The sequence below is a fragment of the Mobula hypostoma genome, chromosome 3, assembly GCF_963921235.1.
Source record: "Mobula hypostoma chromosome 3, sMobHyp1.1, whole genome shotgun sequence".
NCBI lineage: Eukaryota > Metazoa > Chordata > Chondrichthyes > Myliobatiformes > Myliobatidae > Mobula > Mobula hypostoma.
Genome location: NC_086099.1, coordinates 192,969,265 through 192,988,042, shown reverse-complemented (window position 1 = coordinate 192,988,042; position 18,778 = coordinate 192,969,265). Strand labels below are relative to the sequence as shown.

The 18,778-nt window shown below is 40.5% G+C and overlaps 1 protein-coding gene across 18 annotated transcripts in view; it reads right to left on the bottom strand.

The window, feature by feature from the left end:
- The window catches only part of svila (supervillin a), a 268,368-nt gene that overhangs the window by 83,072 nt on the left and 166,518 nt on the right, over positions 1 to 18,778 (bottom strand). For 14 of the 18 annotated variants that reach the window (XM_063044309.1, XM_063044320.1, XM_063044308.1 and 11 more), the window contains 4 exons: positions 18,142 to 18,201; positions 17,368 to 17,463; positions 10,213 to 10,462; positions 8,065 to 8,620 (listed from right to left, as the gene is read on the bottom strand). In XM_063044309.1, the coding sequence (XP_062900379.1) occupies positions 8,065 to 8,620; positions 10,213 to 10,462; positions 17,368 to 17,463; positions 18,142 to 18,201 (962 nt within the window). The remainder of the gene's footprint in view (positions 1 to 8,064; positions 8,621 to 10,212; positions 10,463 to 17,367; positions 17,464 to 18,141; positions 18,202 to 18,778) is intronic. The other 4 variants (XM_063044313.1, XM_063044326.1, XM_063044316.1 and 1 more) reach the window with 2 other exon arrangements.

Genomic DNA, 18,778 nt, shown 5'->3' with positions numbered 1-18,778 from the left:
AGATAGAATAGACGTGGAGAGGATGGTTCCAACACAGGGAGAGTCTAGGACCAGAGGGCACAGATTCAGAACTAACAGAAGAATTTCTTTAGTTAGAGGATGGCGAGAGATGGTTATGGAGTCCAAGTCAATAAGTATATTTAAATTTGATAGGTTCTTGATAAGTAAGGGCATCAAAGGTTACAGAGAGAAAGCAGGAGGATGGGGTTGAGAGGGAAAATATATAAGCCATGATGGAACAGCAGGGCAGACTCAATGGGCCAAATAGCCTAATTCCACCCCTGTCATATGAATATCCTCTATGATCTTAGACAGCTATCTGGAATGTGGGACCAAGCCAGAATGCATACATCTGCATAGTCTCTTCAGCATGCACGGATGACTACTGTATATTTTTCTAAAATAATAATTATTTCTTCAGATACTCGGTGTTGCCTCAAATCATGGGGTTTGTCATGAGGAAATTATAGGAGTTGCATCAGCAAGAGTCTACTTAGTGTAGGAACGATCCAATGGCGTTTGACGTACTTGGGCATCTGCAAAGTGTGAGAGATTTATAGAGGCTGTGATTGTCTGCAAAGAACAGCATTGCTTCTGCTGTACGGGGCACAGTTCATTAACCTGTGGGCAAATCTGGACTTGTCAAGCATGGCGACGAACCTGAAGACTCAGTAACGACAACACACAAAATGCTGCAAGAATTCAGTGGGTCAGGCAACACCTATGGACAGAAATGGACACTTGACGTTTTGGGCCGAGACCTTTTGTCAGGACTGGCAAGTGAGAGGGCAGGAGCCAGAATAAAAAAGTAGGGGTTGGGCACAAGCTAGCAGGTAACAGATGTCCAGGTGAGAGGGGAAGGTGGGTGAGGGAGGTGAACCAAATGAAATGGTGTAAGAGGCTGGGAGGTGACAGGTGGAAGAAGCAAATGACTGAAGAAGGAAGAATCTGATAGGAGAGGATAGTAGACCATGGAATAAAGGAAAAGAAGTGTGAACCAAAGGGATGTGTCAAACACGTCGCGATTGAGAGGGAGGGGGGCGGGCACAGGAATGAGGGATGTGTCAAACACGTCGCGATTGAGAGGGAGGGGGCGGGCACAGGAATGAGGGAAGACTAAAAAGAGTGATTTTCTGGAAATTAGAGACATCTATGTCAATGCCATCAAGTTGGAGACTAGCAAGACAGAATAAGAGGTGTTGCTCCTCCAACCTGTGCCTGGATTCGATGTGACAGTAAACAACATGTCAGTGTGGAAATGGGAAGTATGATAAGATAGGTTTTTACCCTCACAATCTACCTCATTATGATCTTGTACTTTATGGCTTACCAGTATAGCACTCTTTCAATTGGTTTTACATTTTAATCTGATTGTTTTACCTTATTCTAGTTCAATGCACTATGTAATGATTTGATCTGTAATCAACTTTTATCAAATTCCTGTAACAATACATGAAGTTCTGAAAGTCATATCCAAATCATTCTAAAGTATTTTTCAAAATATTAATGAATTTGGGAAGACCCATAGTAACAATTTGAACCACTTTGAAAAATGAAAGCTACGTTATCCCAGGAACCCTTGGACACTACCGCATTTTTTTAATATACAGTATTTTATACAATATACAGTACAGTATTTCTGTTTTTTGCACTTTTTAAAATCTATTCAATGTATACTGTAGTTATTTACTTATTTATTCTTTTTATTTTATTATTTTTTTTCTCTTCTATATTATGTATTGCATTGAACTGCTGCTGCTAAGTTAACAAATTTCACGTCACACACCGGTGATAATAAACCTGATTCTGAAATATCCAGACATATACCTTTCTTGTATTGCAGCACTTCCATACCTCGAGGGTGCTCAGATGAGGAATTTGTTACCATGTAAGCAATCAAAGCATAAAGATATTTAAAGAAGAATTACAAGTACATAGAGTTGTAAAGAATAAAAATGCAAGAGAAAGGGAAATGAGAAAACCACTTTGCTCATCAAATATCCTCCTTCACTGAATAAGATTATGTCTGAACGTGTATATTGAACTGAATTTTCCACATTTCTCTTGATTGCTTCGGCATTTAAAAATCTATTAATCAAGCTCTTGAATATATGCAGCAGCTAAGCCGTCACAACAAAATAGAATAGAAAATTCCACAGATTTGCAATTTGAGCAAACAAATTCTTCCTCAGCTGATTCCATATGGTCAACTTTTATTGTAACCAGGAGGAAGCACTGAAAGAACTTGTAGAGTGGTGAGGGGCATGGTTCGAATATAAAATGGCCATAAGCACATTGGCCAGAGCAATGTGCTTCTCTGCTACGTAAAGCCACAGTATTTTATGTTAAATCCTTCCTACCTAAACACATTGGATGCATGGACTGAGCAATCTCAAAATTGTTTGGCAATTTTTGTTGTTAGTTTCAAAAAGCTGCATAGTACTCAGAATTCTCTGAATTAGCAAGTGAGAGGGTGGCACCATTGTAAGGCAGTGGCCATCTGAGAAGAGCAAGTCTTGTTGGGAGTGAGCCATCTCTTGCTTTGTTGGGAGTGAGGGAATGGCATTTTGTTGCAAGGAGGGAGCAAGTCACATCAGGAGTGAGTTGTATCTGAGCCAATAAAAAGAAGGTTGCAGTGGTCGGGCTTTGACGAGAACAGGCAAGGTGAATGTGAAACTTAAAAGGTTTCAGAGAAAGGCACAAGTAACGCACATAAAATGCTGGAGGAACTCAGCAGGCCAGGCAGCATCTATGGAAAAAAGTACAGTCGACGTTTTGGGCCAAGACCCTTCAGCAGGACTGGCGGAGGGTCGGCCTGAAATGTCAACTGTACTTCTTTTTTCATAGATGCTGCCTGGCCTGTTGAGTTCCTCCAGTTTGTTGAGTGTGTTGCTTGGATTTCCAGCATCTGCTGATTTTCTCTTATTTGTATTAAGAACAGGTAGCTTTTTTGTTCTGTGTAAATCTTTAGTCCTCAGTTCAGTGTAGGTAGGATGGTTAAGGCAGTGGATTGCTCCCCCTGTCAGATGTGGGATTTCAGGGTTCTGGCCATCTCTCTCATGACGACATCTGCAGGAAGTACACCCATCCCTGGCTCCTGACGGACGAGGCCAAGGAACTGGAGCTGGAGTTGGATGTACACTACATACAATATATATTAATGATTTAGACGAGGGAATTAAATGCAGCATCTCCAAGTTTGTGGATGACACGAAGCTGGGCGGCAGTGTTAGCTGTGAGGAGGATGCTAAGAGGATGACTTGGATAGGTTAGGTGAGTGGGCAAATTCATGGCAGATGCAATTTAATGTGGATAAATGTGAGGTTATCCACTTTGGTGGCAAGAACAGGAAAACAGATTATATCTGAATGGTAGCCGATTAGGAAAAGGGGAGGTGCAACGAGACCTGGGTGTCATTATACACCAGTCATTGAAAGTGGGCAGGCAGGTACAGCAGGTGGTGAAAAAGGTGAATGGTATGTTGGCATTCATAGCAAGAGGTTTCGAGTACAGGAGCAGGGAGGTACTACTGCAGTTGTACAAGGCCTTGGTGAGACCACACCTGGAGTATTGTGTGTAGTTTTGGTCCCCTAATCTGAGGAAAGACATTCTTGCGATAGAGGGAGTACAAAGAAGGTTCACCAGATTGATTCCTGGGATGGCAGGACTTTCATATGAAGAAAGACTGGATCGACTAGGCTTATACTCGCTGGAATTTAGAAGATTGGGGGGGATCTTATTGAAACATATAAAATTCTAAAAGGATTGGACAGGCTAGATGCAGGAAGATTGTTCCTGATGTTGGGGAAGTCCAGAACGAGGGGTCACAGTTTAAGGATAAAGGGGAAGCCTTTTAGGACTGAGATTAGGAAAAACTTCTTCACACAGAGAGTGGTGAATCTGTGGAATTCTCTGCCACAGGAAACAGTTGAGGCCAGTTCATTGGCTATATTTAAGAGGGAGTTAGATATGGCCCTTGTGGCTAAAGGGATCAGGGGGTATGGAGAGAAGGCAGGTACAGGGTTCTGAGTTGGATGATCAACCATGATCATACTGAATGGCGGTGCAGGCTCAAAGGGCCGAATGGCCTACTCCTGCACCTGTTTTCTATGTTTCTATGTAGTCAGAACCTTCTGCAAGGCTGAAAACCTCATAGATTAAACTTTTATTGAGGTGATCACACCCAGAGTTCAGGGTTCAGGCTTCAGGCTTCAGATAGTAGATGGGTGACCAATAGGAGAAGTAAGGGGAGTATGAAGTTAGTGCAGAGTTCCCCTGTGGCAATTCCCTCAGAAACTAGTACACCCCTTTGCATACTCCTGGGGGCAATGACCTAACAGAGCATAGCAGCAGCAGCTAGGCCAGTGGCAAGGTGGCCGGCTCTGAGGAGCAGCAGGGAAGGGAAGGGTAACGTCAGGCAAAGTGATAGTTCAAGGAGACTCCATAGTTAGGGGATGGACAGAAGATCCTGTGGCTGCTGAAGAGAAGCCAAGATGGCGTGTTGCCTCCCAGGCGCTCGGGCCCAGGATGTTTCAGAGGGGCTGCAGTATAATCCTCAAGGGGAAGGGTGAGCACCCAGAGATGGTGGTGCACACTGGCACCAATGACATAGGTAGAAAGTGGGAAGAGGATCTGCGCAGTGAGTATAGGGAGTTAGGGAAGGGACTGAGGAGAAGGACCTTCAAAGTAGTAATCTCAGGATTACTTCCAGTGCAACATGCTAATCAAGGCAGGAATCAGATGATAGTACAGATGAATGAGTGGCTGAAGAAGGGTTTCAGGTTCTTGGATCATTGGAACCTCTTCTGGGACGGGGTGACCTGTACAAAAGGGCCAGGTTGCACCTAAAGTGGAAGGGAACCTCTATGCTGGCCGGGAGGTTTGATAGGGTTCCTCGGGAGGGTTTAAACTAGTTCAGCAGGGGGATGAGGAACAGAGCACCAGGTTAGAAAGTGAAGAGAGGGAGAGGAAAGTAGATGTCAGGGCTAGTAAAAAGAGGCAGGAGCAAGGCAATAGAGATGTTTGGACGGATAGTTTGAAGTGTGTGTATTTCAATGCTGGGGTGTTATGGTTAAAGGTGATGAACTTACGAGGATGGATCAGTACATGGAAATACGATGTTGTGGTCATTACAGAGACTTGGTTGAGAGGGGGACAGGAATGGGTGCATAATGTCCCATGGCTTTGATATTAAAAAAAAGATAGAAGGTGGTATAAAGGAGGAGGGAAGTTGCACTACTAATCAGGGATAATTTCAAAGCTGTACTCAGAGAAGACGTAATAGAGTCTGTCCACTGAGCCTATGTAGGTAGGACTCACAAATGGAAAAGGTGCAATCACTATGATGGGATTGTACCACAGACACCCCCAGTAGCCACTGGGATATTGAGGAACAGATATGCAGGCAGATTAAGGAAAGGTGTAAAAACAACAGGGTTGTTGTTATAATGGACTTCAACTTCCCTAATATACTGGGACCTTCTCAGTGCAAGTGGTTTAGATAGGGCCGAATTTGTTAGGTGCATCTGGGATGGTTTCTTAAATCAATATGTAGGCAGTCCAACAGAGGAGGGGCTGTACTGGATCTGGTGTTGGGTGATGAGCTTGGCCAGGTAACCAACCTGTCAGTTAGAGAACAGTGACCACAACTCCTCAAGTCTTAAGATAGCTACAGATAAGGCAAATACTAAACTGGAGCAGGACAAATTACGAGAACATTAGGCAGGAACTAGCGAGAGTTAATTGGGAACAACTATTTTTGGCCAAGTCCACATCTGACATGTGGAGGTGTTTAATGACCAGCTGCAGAGTACAGGACAGGTATGTTCCAGTCAGAAGGGAGGACAAGCATGACAAGTTAAGAGAACCTTGGATGCTGAGGGAGATAATGAATTTAGTCAAGGAAAATTATGTAAAGCCTAGGAAGCTAGAATCAAACTTTTACCTTACAGAATCAAACTTCACCTAGAAGCTTATAAAAAACCCAGAAAAGAACTCAAGAAGGGAATTAGGAAAGTCAGGAGAGGCTATGAAAAGTCTTTGGCAAGTAGGATTAAAGAGAATCCCAAGGCATTCTATATATACATCAGGAGCAAGAGGATAATTAGGGAGAGGGTGGGACCACTGAAAGATAAAGAGGGGAACATTTGCTTGGATGCAAACGATGTGGGTGAGGTCCTTAATGAGTACTCACATCAGTATTTATCAAGGAGAAGGACATGGAGATCAGTGCCAAGAGTATTTCCAAATAAAGAAGGATGTAGTGTTGGGTCTTATGAAGAGCGTGAGGTAGATGGTGCCAGAGCCAGATGGGATATACCCCAGGTTGTTAAGTGAGGCAAGTGAAGGGATTACTGGGGCCTTGACCAATGTCTTTGTGTCCTCTCTCGCCGAGGGCAAGGTCCTGGAGGACTAGTGGTAGGGAAGTTACTGGAGAGAATGCTTAGGGATAGGATTTAGGAGCATTTGGAAAACCATGACCTAATTAGAGAGAGCCAGCATGGCTTTGTCTGGGGCAAGTCTGTCTTACTAACTTGATTGAGTTTTTTGACATGGTAACGAGAGCCATTGATGAAGGTACAGCTGTGGTTTTTAGTAAGGCCTCTGACAAGGTCTGTCATGGGAATCTCATAAAGATTAAGATGCATGGGATAAATAGTGAATCGGACGCTTGGATTCAGAACTGGTTTGCCCATTGAAGACAAAGGTAGTGGTTGAAGGGACTTATTCTAACCAGAGGTCTGTGATAAGTGGCGTTCCACAGGGATCTGTACTGGGACCTCTGCTGCTTGCAACATATATAAATGGGTTAAAACGTAGAGGGGTAGGTTAGTAAGTTTGCAGATGATATGAAAATTGCTGGCATTGTGGGTAGCTTAGATGATTGGCAAAGAATACAGTAGGTCATAGATCAGTTGCAGATAGGTGCAGAGAAATGGCAGATGGAGCTTAACCTGACAAAATATGAAGTGTTGCACCTTGGTAGGGCAACTGAAAAAGAGACAGTATCCTGTTAAGGGCAAGACCTCTAACAGTGCTGAGGAGAAGCAGGAACTTGGAGCTCAAGTTCATAGCTCCCTGAAAATGGCTACACAGGTTGATAGGGTGCTTCAGAAGGCATACAGCATGCTTGTCTTTATTAGTCAAGGCACTGTGTTCAAAAGCCAGGGAGTTATGTTGCAGTTTTATGATACTCTAAGTTAGGCTGGTGTACTAAATACAGTTCTGGTACCCATTATATGAAGGATGTTAAGGCTTTGGAGAGGGTGCAGAAGAGTTTTACCAGGATGCTGGCTGGATGAGAGAGCTTGTGCTATGAAGAGGGGTTGGGAAAAGTTTGGTTGTTTTCTGTGGAATGACGGAGACTGAGTGGAGATCTGATAAAGGTTTGTAAAGATTATGAGAGGTATAGACAGAGCAGACAGACAGCATCTTTTCCACAGGATTCAAATGTCTAATACCTGAAGGCATGCATTTAAGGTGAGAGAGGGCAATTTAAAGATGGTAGAAACAATTTTTATTTCTTTATTATGCAGAGGGTGGTGGGTACCTGAAATGCAATGCATGGGCTGATGATACATCAGGGACTTTTAATTGACGGTTAGATAGGCACATGAATGTGAGGAATACGGAGTGATGTGGACACTGCGTTTGGAACATTATTATGGGCTGAAGGGCCTGTTCCTGTGCTGTACTGTTTTACATTCTGTCTTCACGGAACTGGTTTTAGCTTTAATCCCCAAATGCCAATTATTTGCTTAAGTTAAGACTGTCTTAAAGTTTGCTCTTGGAATATTTTCAGTGGTCATTAGTAACTTGACAATCTGATCGAGTTAGGCAGAAACAACCCAGAAGTATCGTGGATTTCAAACAGAAATCAAACAAAATGTAGTTGTAGCACAAATAAAACCAGAAAAGGCACAACGGTCAAGCTGCATCTGTGGGGAGGGAAACTGTCATTTCAGTCATTGACCTGATGAGTTACTTTCTTTCTCCACAGGTGCTGCCTGACAGGCTGAGTATCGCCACTGTTTTGTGTTTTTATTTCAGATGTCTGGTTTTTACCTGTCATAGGTCCCTGGTTTTTTATGTGCTCATCAAAGCATTTTTCTGCAGGTTCCCAGGCGTCATCTAAGTTTTCTGATTTCATGGGATCTTTCCATTCAGCTGTCTGTAGCATGGTTTCTGCACCCAGCTGCTCTCCACCCTGTCTTCCAGGCGTCCCATAGTTACTACTCATATTGCTCCCAGCGACTTTCTGAGGCAGAGTTTCCGTAAAGGTATCGCTGTATTTGCTTCTCCATTGCAGCTCCTCTTGCTTTTCTTCATGCTTGTAGTCCTCTTCAGCACCTTCTCTGAACGCTCCACTGGGTCCGTATGCCTTTCCCTGGGACGAGAGCGCCAGTTCCGATGGAAATGCACTTCTACATGAAATGTCCTGGGGAGAAAGAATGGATTTTGCTGCAGACAGGTGGGTGACATACAAACTGTCCTCAGTCGTGGTAGACTTTCCAAGGTGTAGGTCACCAGCACAGCTTGTGGAGACGGTGGCAGTCTGACTGGCCATTGTCTTCACCAGAGACTGTGACAGGGGTCTCGTCATTCCACTGCCATTTTGCACCTACAAGCAAAAAAAAAAGTTTAAAACACGTTTATGCTAATAAATGAAAATTATCACTATATCATGTATTTTTCAAAAGAAAGTCTTCATGTTTTTAATCTAATCAGGACTAAGCACATAATAAAGCTTAATATCACATAGCATATAAACATTATTGCTTATTACAATGTAGGAAAATGCAACAGGTAATATAGCCACTGCAAGATAAACAACAATGAAATAAAATTACCATATGGTCTACTTTAGTGATGTTGAATGTGGAATAAATATTGGTAGGAATCCAGTGGAGCCTCCACCCCGCCCCCAGCTCTTTGAATATCTTGTTACCTTTTACTGCCACTGGAAAGGGCAAGTGTCCACTATCTAGTCATGTGACTAAGCGCCTGCCCCAATTATGTAGACATCATCTGGAGTGAGACTTAAAACCACGAGCTTCTGACATGCAGATAAGCCTGTTATCACAGAATAACGATTGGTATGATTGCTGCTGTTACTACTCTATATATGCAAAACCATCAGGAACTCTGCTTTTCACTCAGCATGGCATTTCAGTTTAATATTACTATCCCAGAGGATGGTTGTGGATTTACACAAAGTGTACAGCGATCCAATGAACCCATCATTCCTATTTGTTCCTCAGTATATGTAACATATTATGATCACTCCATCTCCAATATGAAGCAAATAGCTGGAGAAAGAGCCTTTAAAAGGTAAACACTTTGAAACTATGACCTTTATGAAGCATCACACTAACCTCTAGGAGATTAACCAATTTTACAACGTGAGACTGTTTAACTCTGACCATTTGAATCAGGACTATGATACTTACTTGATTGTAGCAGCAAGGTTAGTACATTAATTTTATTTTTTCGATGCAGCATATCCTCCTTTGTTATGAAGATCCAGTTTTAGAATTTTAATTTAAGTGTGGAGAGGTGTCTTGAAGTAGATATTTCTTACTATATGTTTAAACCATGACATCAAATGTATATACTTAAAGATTTTTAAAAATGCTATATTCCCACTATAATGCTGCAGACAGTTTCATGTAAGTCTTCACTGACACCAAAGGAGATTAACTATTACTGAAAAAGACCCAGCTATAAATGCCCAAACTGAGAACTGTTGAAAATGTTATCCCTTTTTATTAGTTTTCATTTTCTTCACTCCACCCTATTATGTCAGAGACCTGTCCTCAATTTTTGCAAATAGCACCATATCCTGTAACATTTCGTTTCTGCCTTTAGCTATGCCCAACACTGCAAAATGAAACAATTACATTAAAAAATCAAAATGTTTTTCTTCTATCATAAGTTCAAAGGAAATATTTGCAAGTCACCTACCCCAGTATAAAGATACATCGCTGCTATTAACAACATCTGTATTTCGCATTCTCAGCACAGACATTTCAAAGACATCAGCAACAAATAAAATGCATCCATGATTCAGAAGTTGCTGTTCAGTTGCCTTTCCCAATGAATGGAATCAAATTCATCCTCCTCCTAAATAACAGCTCTGACCTTCTGCATGGAAAGTGGCCCACGAGCTCAAGAACACTAGATGTCACTGTAATTTGTAAACACATACAGTACCTCTTCAACTTCACCCAGTGTAATTGGTTGAGTCTGATACCGGGCATTTGACCGTCTCTGTCTGGTATCACTTCTATTCCTTGGTGCTTTTACTTTGATCACAGGCTGTGAAAGGCGATTGAACAGGGCCATCTTTTCTGCCAGACTCAGTGTGGAGATGTCTGGCTCTTCATGCTGACCTTGTTCTGTCAATTCTTTGGCTTCGCTCCCCTTATGCTCTCCCGCAGTATTCTGCGCTGATGCTTGTAGTCTAGGAAATATATTGGTTTGATATTTAGGTCATCATTTTCCTGTACACTCACATAGTCCTTGTCCCAAAAATGTCTCTAAAATTAGAACTTTACAATTCATCACTGTTATTTTAAAAAGGACTTGTTTTAAAAACATATTATTAAAGCCAAAGTATTCCCAACAAGTTTTCAAAAATATGTAAATACTAGATAATGGCCTAAATAATCCAAGTCATTAAAAAGTAATAGCTGAAAACACAAAAGCTGGAATTTATATAGGCTTTACAAATGGTGCTAATTCTAAATGAGGTACATTATCATACACCAGTTCTATCCAATTTTACACCTGCCATGTCAATGTGTAACTAATATATACAGTCAGAAGTCGCACAAGTTAAACTTTCAATGTCAGCATAAAAACCTAGAGTGTAAAAAAACTAATTTAAAATAGATCTTTAAAAAAAGCTTCATTATTTAATGATTGAGTAAAATCAAAGTTTAATTACATTCCTGTATGTGTGAAATACTGTGATTCCTACTTGAAAATGCTCAAGCCACTTAAGGAGAAAGCATCTACGCATTTCCTGTAAAAAAAAATCTACATTAAAAAATGCCGGGAAAACAGTTTCTAACTTGGAATCATGGGAAATCTGGGATCAGAATGTGCAACTCATTAAAGAGAGGGAAACGTAGGAACCAATGAGCTATGCTCAGGCCCAAGCACTGACTAGCTAATAGCACGGACTACCTGTAGAGGCATCATCTTAAATAGGCAGTTAAACACCTACCATGGACAGACAATTAGCTAGAAATAAAATATTTATCCAAATACACATTTGACTTGTACCATCAATTCCAATATCAGGTGACTCACTAATGGGTAATAAAGATTTCAACCTTGTACCATCCATTGTACAATTCACAGAAAATAGAAGATGCATGGGCAAATATCAGTTTGTGGTGAATTTCTTAACCTGGCTTTTGATGAGGTGAATACAAGCAGACAGGCGTTAAGCATGGCATCTTATCACTCACAAGGCCGGCCTAGACCAAACCATCCTGTCGGACATGCACTGTGGCTAGCATGCTCAGAACAATAAATACTGAATAAAAATCTCTTCTTCAATCCAAGCAATCTTCTTCAGGGTGCCAAACGGTAAATCCAGTTAACCTTTCTTACTGATGTACAATTACTGAAACGCTGCACTTTAAGGTCTAACAAATTTAGAATCATCTCCGGGAAGGAATCCCACCTCCTACATTAAATAAAATTGAAAGTATTTTTTGCAGGATGGTCTTTATATCTGGAAACTGGCAGCGCAAGGTACAATTTACATTCTAGAATTATGAAGGCCTGGAAGGACATGCCTAGAGATCTGAGAGCAGTGTTGTCCACTTAGGAAGGATACACTGGCTATGGACTGTGTGTAGCACAGGCGTACCAGAGAAATGGAAGATTAAGGGGTGATTCCATCGGAGTTTTCAGCATGATTAAAAAAAAGTGATGGAATAATAAAGTATTTCTAATAATCAGAGAATTTAGTATCTGCATGGCATAGCTTAAATGATGAAGACTAACCTTTAACTTTAGATAACAAGCACTTTACATGTAAAGGGTGGCTAAAATTATAACAAGTGATGGTGGTGCAGGTAGAGGCAGAGTTGATATACAGTATGTCTATTTACCAAACATAGCAAGAGAAATGGATGAAGTCAAGTCACAGATCACCACGGTCTCACTGAATAGTGAGATTGACTCTACAGGAAATTCAGCACCTTAAATTGTATGAGGCCACAGGACACTGGAGCAGAATTAGGCTACTTGGCCCACTGAGTCTGCTCAGCCATCCCATCCTGGCCGATTTGATTATCCCTCTCAATCCCATTCTGCTGCCTTCTCCCCGTAACATTTGATGTCCTGACAAATCAAGAACCGATCAATCTCTGCTTTAAATGCACTTAATTACTTGCCCTCCACAGCTGTCTGTGGCAATGAATTCACAGATTCATTGCCATGGACTCTGGCTGAAGAAATTCTTCCTCATCTGTGTACTAAATGGACATTCCTCTATTCTGAGGCTGAGTCTTCTGGTCCTAAACTCACTCACCATAGAAAACATCCTCTCCAAGTCCTCTCTGTCTAGTCTTTTCAATATTTGATTGGTTTCAATGAGATTCCCCCATCATTCTTCTGAGCTCCTGCGAGTACAGGTGCAGAGCCATCACACACGCCGCATATTGTACATTAACCCTTTCATTTCCCGAATCATTCTCGTTAACCTCCTCTGAACCCATTCCAATGCCAGCAGATCTTTGAGCCTAAAACTACTCACAATACTCCAAGTGCAGTCTGACCAATACTTTATAAAACCTCAGCATTTCCACTAGCATGAAAAGAAGGGGTCCCAACACCAACCCTGTGGAACACCACTAGTCACCGGCAGCCAACCAGAAAAGGCACCATTTATTCCCACTCTTTGCCTCCTGCTAGTCAGCCAATCCTCTATCCAAGCTAATATCTTTCCTATAATACCATGGACTCTTATCTTGTTAAGCAGCATCATGTGTGGCACCTTGTCAAAGGTCTTCTGAAAATCCAAGTAAACAACTAGCTCTCTTTTGTCTATCCTGCCTGTTATTTTTCCTGAAAGATTTCCAACAGATTTGTCAGGCAAGATTTCCCCTTAAGAAAACCATGCTGACCAAAACTTCATTCTTAATAATGAACTCCAACATCTTCGAAAACACTAAAGTCTGGCTAACTGGCCTACAATTTCCTTTCTTCTGCCTCCCCCCAACCCCTTCTTAAAATAGCTAAATACACTGTGTGCCCTTAACACTTCTGCACAGTATGGTCTATCTAAAAAAAAACTTTGGTATCCTTTTTGATATTATTGGCGAGCTTACCTTCACATGTCATCTTTTCTCTCCTTATATTTTTGTAGTTGCCTTCTTTTAGTTTTTAAAAAGCTTCCCAATCCTCTAACTTCCCACTAATTTTTGCTCTAGTTTATGCCCTCTCTTTTGCTTTTATGCTGTCTTTGACTTCCCTTTTCCACCACGTTGCCTCATCCTCCCTTCAGAATACTTCTTCATCTTTGGGATATGTTCTTATGTCATTTTGAGCTTACAACAGACATTGAGCAGGGGAAGATTTGAATAGTTCTTCCATCAGTGTGTCAAGCAGGCTAATGACAGTGAAATAGTCTGGGACCCTCCATGTATTGACAATCATCGATACCATGTCAGGTAAAATAATTTGTCATACAATTTCAGGGTAATCTTAAAAATGTGCAGTAGAAGATCAGAAACATTATCAATTATAACAATTAAGTTACAATTACTGATGATCTTTAAGTTCAGGTACTCCTGTTTAGAAGAATGTTAACCATTCCCTTTCAATACCACAGTAAGAGCATCATTGTTAAGGCCTGAGCATAACATGCAATGTAGATGGAATCTCAAAGGCTGTAGCTATAAAAAGAAATTGCACACAGACAGCCAAAGATTAAAAATTTAAGAATACATTGGAACTGTATTTAACTTTCCATCTCAAAAAGTTATTGATTGACATATGTGCATGATACTTTTCAGTTCATAAGAGCTGGAGCAATTTATTAATCATGAATTAATCATGCTCAAGTAAAAATGCAATCTTAACTAATTGAGCAAGGCAAATTAAATATTTCAAGGAAACTCAAGCCAAGACACTAGGATCTGTACATTATCTGGATAACAGGAATGAAGTATTTCTGTTTAAATTCATTAACTGTTCATTGACATTCAAATGTACAAGTTATTCAAGAGCTTAGAACCAATTTAATTGCAAGTCTAAAAGTACATTTTGAATTTATCACAAGATTAATAAGTTATCAAACTTAGTCAGATTGATAACTTAATACCAGGGCAAAGTTTTGTTTGATCTATTCAGTATCTGAAATTCAACAAATTCAGTAATGAAATGCAATTTATTTTTGAGACCAATCATATATGTAGCTTGTAATATACTGTATATTGATAAATGGTGGTGTTATTTACTTTATCAATAACTTATTTATAGTTTACTTCATGATTTACATTTAATATTTTACATCCAACCAAGATTCCTTGTCAAAACAGGTTATAAGTACTGAATTTCAAGCCCCCCTAAATGAATCACTATTAGATATATCCCAATAAACTGCTGCATTGTCACAATATTAACAAATTGCTTGAGTTCTATTATTTGATCATGTCTTGAAGCTTTTGAAAAGTTCTTAGTCAATGGGATGTGATGTTCCACCTGGGCCAGTAGATGAACTAAAATTCAGCTTAGTAGAATGAATAGGTATCAGGTCAACTGGGAAGAGTGGGAGAAAAAAAAACCCACTGTGTATGGGGTGCTCTGGCAATACACAACAGTTTTTTTTAAACAAGACGCTCCTGGTGTATTCCAAAAAGCCACAATTTTATTTTGAAAGATTCAAAAAACAGAAGCAGGCCTATATTACTTAAATGAAGAGGCTCACTAACTGGCTGGGAAAGCTAATGAAACAGATGTTCTTTTTTAATTGGAAGTTATTATTTAATATAAACTGGAGAGCACGTCTCCATGAAACGCTGGTGTAGGAAAGCAGCATCCATCTTCTTTTCTCACTGCTGCCATCAGGTAGAAGGTACAAGAGCCTCAGGACTTGCACCACCAGGTTCAAGAAAAGTTACTACCTCTCAGCCACCAGGCTCTTGGACAACAGGCTCTACACTCATCTACTGAGATGATCCCACAACCAGTGATCTCACTTTAAGAACACTTTCATATCCTCGTTATTTATTTCTATGTTCATTTACACAGTTATCTTCTATTCTCTACTTGATCTTTCATTGATCGTGTTATAGTTACTATTCTCTAGATTTGCTACACATGCCCACAGAAAAAGAATCTTAGACTTGTACACGGTGACATATATGTACTCTGATAACAAATTTTACTTTGAACTTTGAGATATAGTTAATGATTTTATCCTTAGTTTTGAACACATCCCAATCAACTTGCAAGAGCTCTTTTTACTTTTATGTCAAACCAGATGAATTATTATGAAGAAATTATTTTCCTAAGTTCAATAACACCACATGAACATACAAATTTTGAAAGGTTAACAATTAACTAATGATGTAGGGTAGCTCAATTTAATCAGCATTAAACCTGCCTGTAACCGGTTTTGAAAAGAACTTGCATTTATGTAGCACCTAATTTTATTTATTTTATTTAGAGATACAGTGCGGAACAGGCCTTACCCGCCCAACGATCTGTGCTGCTCAGAAACCACCTATTTAATATGAACCTAATCCCAGGACAATTTACAATGACCAAATCAACCTCGTAACCCGTACATAATAAAGTATCGCAAGGTGCTTCACTGGGTCTTTTATAGATTAAATGTGACTTTAAGCAGACAAGGACACTACAAAATTAGAACAGGTGACCAAAATTTGATCAATAATGGGTTTTAAAGAGCATTTCAAAATCGTGATCTTTCATTCTAATTCTTTGGGCCTAGCAAGTTGCATAAAATTAGCTTCTATGCAAAGGGCACATTCTGTAGAGTGGGGCTTCACACAACTTTGCCATGGAAAAATGGAAATGTAAACTTCATTCATGGTGGTTTATCTTATGATTCAGAGTCAGGGGGAGGATAGTTGTAAACAAATGTATAAAATCTGCACAATGTCGAGCTACTTCTGGCTGGGCCATTTTGTCCCCCATTTCTCCTGGAATTGACAGTTCTAAGAAGAACGGCAAATCCTCATGCACAAGTCAAAATAATCAGCTGCTGATAAAGCTAATTTTAATTAGGAAGCATCAAACTCTTGAGGTCACTACCCTCGTGCAGTCACATGTAGTTTCCACCAGAGGGTGCCAGATAGCAATCAGGATCTTGTTGGCTCCACGTCCTAATTTCAGACCGGCACTCTGGCGTGATTCTGCTCCTCCTTCCTTGTGTTACTCCTCTCACCTTCCAACTCGGGGCACTGAGCCAAAGAGAGTGGGGGCCAAGTGGCTGCAAGAACTTAACACAATACAGTCCAGGAGCTGTAACTGGCAACTGCTCTTTCTTGACCCACATCTATTTGGTAGTGGAATAACTGATAAATAATTATGGTTGATTTCCAAATTTAATTGATGCTTGTTGTATGTTTTATCGCAAAATACTGGTGGTTACGACTTATTAAGTTGGGAAATGAATTTTATCAATTGTAAACCAAACCTGATGAACTACCAGAAATTTACACCGAGATGAACAACTTTGAATATCAGTGTTCTGTGACATTAAAGGACAATGGTGTGTGCCAGTGGCTCTCATCGTTTCAATGAGTTTGGTTCTCAGTAAGGGCGTGCAGTTGGCAGTTAGTTCATCTCCGCTGCAACAGGAGAAGAAAGCATTTAGGGGAGTCTGAAATTCAACTCAAAAGTAGCACTGCAACAACCTAGAACAAGGCTGAGAGATGTTTAGAGATAGACAAGCAATACTGAGAACCATGCCATTTTGGAGGGCGGGGGCAAAGAGAAAAAAAAGAAAAATCACAATGCTCTCATTCTGAGATTTAGAGTTGTCAGCCTACCACATAAAACCCTTATTAATTTCAGGATATTCAAGCCATAAAATTAATCAGGATTATCTACATGCACATATCTAAAATGTTAAAAAACTTCAGTTTTTTTTCCATACTATGACATTTTTAGTTCATTCAAGCTTGGTTAAAACAAATTTGATTAGAAGTTTTTAAAGCTGTTGATATCATAAATTAACAAACAGATATTGTTAGGATGAAAAGGTACAGACATATTTTGGTAAGAATGTGACATAATGCTTATAGAACAAGACAAGCAACAATATTTTAACTGGAACTGCTATCCATTTAACTGGACATGCAAATTGCAAAGTACCTGATTGGCTGTGAATTGGAGTTTACTACAGTGGGGCTAGTGGTTCTCGCCATGACTGTGTGGACAGTCACCGTAGGAGAGACAGGGGTGGGTTTGCTAGAGACAGGGGAGAAAAATTAACAGCAAAGCATGTAGGAGAGAAGAGAACTCAGCAAAGAAGCAAATTTTTACAAAGCTTGTAACAAACAGAAAGACAAACGACAGCAGGAAAAAGTTAGCTACCTCGCTCACCTTGGGCTCTGTACTCTAAATATTATGATAATTAAACCAGAAAATAAAATAAAAATCAAAAAATTAGTGCAGCACAGGATACCACCATTTGGTCCATTAATAGAGATTTGATCGTCTTCTACAGAATTAACCCCAAATTTCACTGCTCTTGCTCCACAGCATTTATTCTCAAATGTCTACCAGTTCCTTTTGAAAACATCCACGGATTCAGTTTCTGTAAATACCAAATACTAACAATTGTGATTAACATTTTTGCCTAAAATTTAAAATCAGTGTCCTGGTCCCTGAACCACTCATCAATGGGAACGACTAATAAAAACGTTGGGCTGCACGGTGGTGTAGCGGCCAGTGTAACGTGTTACAGCGCCAGCAATGGAAAGATTGTTGTTCAGTTCCTGCCGCTTTCTGTAAGGATTCTGTACAATCTCCCATGACCACATGGATTTCCTCGGGGTGGTCTGGTTTCCTCCCACATTCCAAGGCAGGTTAGGGTTAGTCATTTGTGGACATGCTATTTGGTACTAGAAGCATGGCAACACTTACGGGGGCGCCCCCAGGACGTCTTCGGGCTGTGTTGGTCGTTGACACAAATGAGAAATTTCACTGTATGTTTCGATGTACATGTGACAAATAAAGGTGATCTTTAAAATCTTGCTATTTACTCTATTTAAACATCATGATCTTATAATCATTTATCAAATCTTCTCTTAACAACGTTTGCTCCAAGCAGAATAACCCCAGTTTCTTCAGTCTAGCCTCATACATGAAATCCAACCCCTATCCCCAAAAACTTTCTAGTAAGTAATTTCTGCACTGTGCCCAGGACTTACAAGGTTTTCTGAAAAACGCAGCTGCAATTGGATGTAACACACCAGTAATAGCTTACCCAGTGTTTTGTGAAGGGCCATCAAATGTGCTTATTTCTATTTATGACCTTTAGGATCCTAAGGGAGGGGAAGGGAGGGAGGGAACGTCAACTCAGACCATGAGAGGCCTGCGTCAGGCATTTTCATGCCTTACAAGGCACAGATTGGAAGTCTGTGTGGGGCGCCACTCCTTGCACAGACTAGAGCAATGTGTGATTAAGTGCCTTGCTCAAGGACACAAACACGCTGCCACAGCTGAGGCTCGAACTAGCGACCTTCAGGTTACTAGATGAACGCCTTAACCACTTGGCCAC